This window comes from Limulus polyphemus, unplaced genomic scaffold (assembly GCF_000517525.1).
Source record: "Limulus polyphemus unplaced genomic scaffold, Limulus_polyphemus-2.1.2 Scaffold761, whole genome shotgun sequence".
In the NCBI taxonomy this organism is placed as follows: Eukaryota; Metazoa; Arthropoda; class Merostomata; order Xiphosura; family Limulidae; genus Limulus; species Limulus polyphemus.
In genome coordinates this window covers 2,078-8,641 of record NW_013666371.1, presented here as the reverse complement: position 1 = coordinate 8,641, position 6,564 = coordinate 2,078, and the positions used below count along the sequence as shown (strand labels likewise).

Here is a 6,564-nt window from a genome sequence, read left to right as displayed (position 1 = left end):
TTCAACATTTTTCTATTTGTAGTTGAGAAACATAAGAAAGAGTAATTACAAGTATGGGAGGGGGAAGAGACAAGAGAATGTTCTAGTCTGTGTTATAAGTAAGTTTTAAGTTTCTCAATATTATTATTTTTCTTTTCTTTCATTAATTGTGGTGTTTACTTGATATATTCTTTTGTGGGTGAGTTTTATATGCAACTGTTTTTTTGACGGTTTATTTCATGCTCCATACACGAGTTAGAACTACAAATATTCTTATTTTTTGTTTTAAACCCATTATCAAGTCAAAATGAGCATCAGACACATTTTTTTTACTAATTTTACAGACAAGAAAATACTTTCAAATAATTATACACACTGTAGTGAACTTGCTTCAATCAATTCACATATGATCAACAACATTTTGTCAAAAATAAAAGCCCCCCAGAGGCACAGCGGACTTACAGCGCTAGAAAACGAGTTCTGATACTCATGGTGGGCACAGCACAGATAGCTCATTGTGAAGCTTTGTGCTTAACTTCTAACAAACAAACAAACAAAAATAAAAAGAGCTTTTATTATGGTCAGAGTTTTGTGTCAGCACAAAGTTGCTGCATAGCAAAGTAAAAATAATTCCACCAATATTGACAATACATTTTCTACAAAAGAAAAAATTGAGTTTACCATGGAATAACTTTACCATCATAATTGATTAACAGTCCATTATCATTTTCTTTAACTTTCAAAATAGTTCCCAGTATTCCTTCAACACTGGTGCTTGTGTCAATAAGAGCATTAGGTCCTCCTAAGTCTGTCTTTACCCATCCAGGATGGATTGAAACAGAGAGGATACCATCAGAATATAAATCCACAGCTAGGGACTTTGAAATCATGTTTAAAGCAGCCTGAAAAACAAAAACAAATAAAGTATGTTGTAAAAACATGAATAAACTGCTGCCAACTAACCATTAATTACAATATCAAAAACAATAAACACTTGTTCTTTTTAAAGATTAAATTAATTAAAGTCAGTGGATATACTGGCTTGAGAAATAAGAGCACAATCATCTTTCAGAATTCATTTTACATAATATAACAAATCTTTATAATGGAAATATTTTTTGTAAACTTTAATGTGACATTAATATTATTTGTATTCTGATTTGTTTATTATTATTCAAGAGTGCAATAAATGATAAACATAGTGTGCACTGTGAATCTCATCTAAAAAAAGGCATTTAAACTGTGTATCAATTTTCAGTAATTTTTGTGTTCAAGTTTCATGTTGTACTATTGATTAATTTTAAATATTATACAAATATAATAAATTAGTTTAACTATTGAAAATATAAAACAAACTAGTGGGAATTTGATATCAGGTAACAATAAAAGGCAATCTCTCATAAAAAGAATTACTTTTGAATTGTACATAGCTTTAAAAAATCTCTTACTTTGGTATGTAATAAAAAAAATTGATCTACCTTGCTGGCTCTGTAGGGATAAAGTCCACCAGAATCATTTGAAAGGATTGATCCAAGTACAGAAGAGATGTTCACTACTAGAGCTCTAGAACATCCAAAAGGCTTTGTATCATTTTGTGTTGCAGCTGCTTTCAGCAAAGGTAAAACAGCCTGAGGGTGAAATAATCTGGTTACATAAGTGTCATGCCAGTAAGATTTAAAAGACTAGTCAGCTAAACATTCTAATTTAAAGTAAAATAAATTAAAATCTTTAAGTTAGAAGAGTAAAAAAAAAGAAGAAAGAATGAACTAGTCAAATATGATTGATTCTATCTCTAATTAAGGCAGACAAAACTGAAACTGATTAGGCCTATTACTGTATATTTAATGAAAGAAAATTAGCAGATGACCTTTAACAAAGACAGTGTCTTAAATATGGAATGGATTAGTAAAACATATCGTCTGGTGAAACTCATATGTAGCATATTTTAAAACTGTTGCAAATTGAATAAAACATATCAGGGTATTTGTGAAGTATTAAGTATGCTCTATTTAAAACCTAAGTAGTACAATCATGAGGAACTCTGCAATGTTTCATATATATAATCAAATATACACCACATCACCCAACCTCTGTTGTGGATATTGAACTCAACAAGGTGTACTGCAAAAAAAGATGTTCTTCTTTATTATTTATCTAATTTAAGGAGTGTTTCAATATTCTATTAAAAATAAAAGGAGACAGAGAGAATTCAATCTTGTAATTTGCATTTCTGATTCTGCAGCAAAAAAAATATCAAGTAAAGAAAACAATACAAAAATTTGAATCGTCTACATTTTTTCATAGCTACAAGCTCTAAGGATAAGACGATACATATCAAACATTAAGTTGTGATCTGAACTTAAGTTTTGATGGTAAATGTTTCAGATTCATCAGATTTCTTGAAAATTCATGCTAAACATTTTTTTTATTCTGGAAGCTTGAGTGTGTCAGTATTATTAAACACCTAAATATATATATACACACATTAGAGCTATTCTGGATACCTTGGTAAATATTAAAGGAGTGACTACGTTGACTTCATAGTTTTTCATCATATCATTCTGGGTCACTTCATCCAATGATCTTCTGATGTTAATACCAGCATTGTTTACTAGAACATTAAGTCCTTGATGACCAACAATCTCACTAATTTTCTCTACCACATTTGTGTATGAATCATAGTCTAGAAGATCTAAAGAAAAAATAATTACTATAAAATGTATCTCCTTCATAAAACACATTTTCTTACTTTTTTCTACAATCAAATAAACCCAGATTTTCAGGATAACTAATTAACCAGAAATATTCTTGGGAAATATTTTAAATGCACTTATCGTAATCACAAAAGTTTTACTTTATCCAAGTGGAGTAATGATGTAATAAAATATTTTACCTGCAGGCATGTCTTACATTTTCTACCATGTATAGTGACACAGAACTTTAAAAAAATAATTCCAGTTATTTAGTTTCCATACTGTCACATGGTCCAGAAAGTTGTTACTTTTGTTTTGTTCTAGTTGCTTCAATTTTTGGTTTTTAAGTAGGTGACATCTCCTTTGCCTGCAGGGATATTTCAGTATTGTATGTAGACTCTGAATAAAACAGATTAGCACTAAAATATCTTTAGCTGGCCAATTATGACATCAACTGAAAATGACAACTGATGAATGCTGTCAGGGAACTGGACGAAGAAAGTGAGTACACTTTCTTTGTTCAGTTCTACTTGGTTTTCATCTTGACTAGATCAGCAGGGATTCATCTAGAGGGATGAAAAGCTGATGAGCTATTCACTGATCCAGTAGAGGCAACTGTCCACTTGTCTACAGATGTATGCACACTTTTCATTGTGTCTAAATGAGGATTATTTTCACTGTCCCTTAAGCATGTCCAATTTATTTATTTCTCAGGCAGCTAAAAATTCAGTCAAGTTATCAACTACAGAACACTCCCCTCATTTCTTAATCAAATCTGCTGTTAATGTGGGTTTACCTGTCTGATACTTGTTGGGAAATCAGTTTTATCTGAAAATACCACACTGCTTTGTCAACATAATTCTGGTAACAGTTATGAAACTTAAAAGTATATAACTTGAAAATCTTAAATGCTCTTTAACTGCTCCTTTACAGACCTCTCAAAAATTTAATCAAAGAGAATTGCCAAATAAAAGAAAGACAAGCCTCTATTAATAGCATCATTTTGAGTAACATCTCAGGATATCAAGTTTATATCTTTATCACAATTTAGTTTTTGACACCCTTCATATCAGTAAAATAGTTGTCATATATTATATGAAACAATAACTACTGATTCATTTGTTCTCTGTCACTTTTGTTACCATATTTGCCTGAATGTAATGCACACTTTTTTTTCTCCAGATATTCCTAAACAATTGACTGCACATTATATTCACGCATGTTCAATTTTGTTAGGTATTTTACTCGATGCTACCATCAAAAATCATTAAAGGTTTTCAAAAAATGTTGCATATCCAATGCAATGGATGATGACATGCTGTGGGAATCAGAAGAGGATGAGGCAAAGGTTCAAGGAAGCAAATCTGATGGTAGTGTCAGTTCTAGCGATGACAAAGAGTTATATGAAGATGAATGATTAGCTTAGTGTATTACCATGTATAAACTTTTCAATAAATTTTGTAAAATTGGCACATAAAAATAATTTCAACGAAAGATTTCCAAAAATGTTTAATATGTCAATAGCTGTTTACTGTATTTAGAAATATTCAACACATTTTGTACAATTGATGTGTAAAAAAACAAATTTTCTTCAATTTAACCTTACAAAATTGGGTGCACATTATATATGGGCAAATATGGTACCTTATTACAAAATCTTTATGTTTTGTTTTTAATATTCTAATAAAGCTTTGTTATATATATAACTAACTCTGTTGACTGATTATAGATGGCAGAAACACTATCTGGTTTTATAACACTAATTGAGGTGGTTAAGCAATGAAAGTAAGTCCTTTTCTTATTCACTGAAGCAACTATTTATGTACAAACTAGTAATCAAATGTGGCGGATCTTTAGGATAGAAACATTAAACTATCTTATGATTAATACACTGTTCATACCCTCTTTCATTATTTTTTCTTTTTACATGTTCTATGCACAATTATCAAATATTGATCAACCACTTGAATATGTTTCACTCACCTAATTTAAGAATATTTACAGTTGGATATTTTCTTGAAATTTCATTCAAATCCTGTGAAATAACAGCAATTAGCATTCAAAATTTTTGGTAGCTAATGTACTTATCTTACATATTATTAACAATGTATTATTTATTTTTCAATTCACATTTAGATATAATAAGACTCTATATAAAATGGAACTTCTATTATTGTACAAAATATCAAATTTAAAGGAGAATCAATACAAAACTTTAGTAACCAACAATATGAAAATGTGCATCATAGAGTAACTGAATGTCCAACTGGTCAAGTGGAATGAAGTAAATGAGAGTCCCATCAGTGCAAAAGATGTAAAGAAAAGTATCTAACGAATCAGCAGTGTCTTCCCTTTTTCCTTAAATGGAACTATAATATCACCCTGACAGTTTTACATCCCATAAGGCCAAATAAAACCTAAACTTACTACACTAGCCAAGTGTATGGATAAAAGAAGAAAACAAATAAATAACAAGCAAAACAAATGAGGCAAAGATATGCAGTTTTGTTGATTTCTTTTTTTACAACACCAATGTTCTTTTCAAACAAGGAGTCATCTTCAAATTTTCATAACTTCTTTGGAAAAGTTTTATAACTCAATATCAAAACTTGTATTTTATGTTTAACCTAGTCTCCACAACTGTCAAGGACTAAAGTTTTGAACTAAGATTCTCTGTCACATAAGAATATTTTGAAGGATTAATTTCCAATAAACTATCTAAATTGTGGATGTAAATAATAAACAGCAAAGGTCTGACAACACTTCTGAGATATCCCATTAGTAAAGTGGTAATTATGAAAAACAAGACAATTCTTGTCAATTCTACTTCCATGCAGTTGCATTTGGGTGAATTACAATGAAAATTGCTGTCTTCTTCTATATTCTACATTGGTGCAGGGTCAGTAAAGATGAAAAAAATGTTACAAGATACTACATGAAAGCTGGGAATGGTTTTTAAGTGTGTGAACATCTTTTGATGTTTATTGGTTATATATCAAAAAATGTTGCAATTAAGCATACTAGATAGTCAGAAATTTTCTAGGATATACATATGAAAAATTGGTGCTGTCCATTGAAAATGGAATAAATGGTCGATTTATCCTTTATTCAAATTAAAAACAAACAAGAAATGTACATCAGCTCTTAAAGATTTTAAATGAGATGATTTCATTTCTTTTGACATTTAACACTGTAACTGCATAATTGTATTTACAGTACTGAGTCAGCACCATTTATATATCACAAAAAAAATGTAAAAAATATTTTTAGTTTCATTTGAAATTAGCAAATTCAATATCTGACATAAAAACATCCTATATTGCAAACTTATTTTCACATTTATCTGAAATTGCCCATTATAGTTTTCAAATCAGAGAAGCACAAAAAAAATAATATCCATCTTTTATTTGCCAAAAAGTGATCTTTGGGCTTCATGTTCAGTCAATTATCAACTGATGGCAAACAAGTCTATGTGTAACAGTATCTATAGATGCAGGGGTGAAATTCTCAAAAAAAAAAAAGTCAGTGTGTGTGAACATAGCATGCCAACCTATCTTCTGTCTGCCACAGATATTGCCAAGAGAACTTTTTGTTTAATACCAAAAGTTTATCTGAAATGCTATTTATATGCATAATACAGATCAAAAGGTGCAATATTAAACTTTTACATGCGAAAAGGTGATAAAGCAAGTGAACAATTAGGTCTAAGTTCTTGATAACATAAGCATGCTATACTGAAATTGTTTTTCTACCACATTATTCTTAATTAGTTCAATAAAACAAATTAAAAAAATAGAATACTAACACGTCTGTCTACCTTTGCGGCTGTTACGTCTCCGTTTGTTAATTAACTTTCCGTAACTTCGTTCCGACGAAACTTTAGCGACATAAG

General features: G+C 30.0%; 1 protein-coding gene across 1 annotated transcript; it reads right to left on the bottom strand.

Annotated features, from left to right (window-relative positions):
* Positions 1-535: 535 nt before the first annotated feature.
* LOC106460375 (C-factor-like) lies at positions 536-4,728 on the bottom strand. The gene is made up of 4 exons (XM_013920068.2): positions 4,656-4,728; positions 2,484-2,671; positions 1,458-1,607; positions 536-881 (listed from the first exon to the last, which is right to left on the bottom strand). Exons 2-4 carry the CDS (start codon positions 2,532-2,534, stop codon positions 657-659), a joined length of 426 nt encoding a protein of 141 aa, XP_013775522.1. The 5' UTR covers positions 2,535-2,671; positions 4,656-4,728; the 3' UTR covers positions 536-656.
* Positions 4,729-6,564: the final 1,836 nt, after the last annotated feature.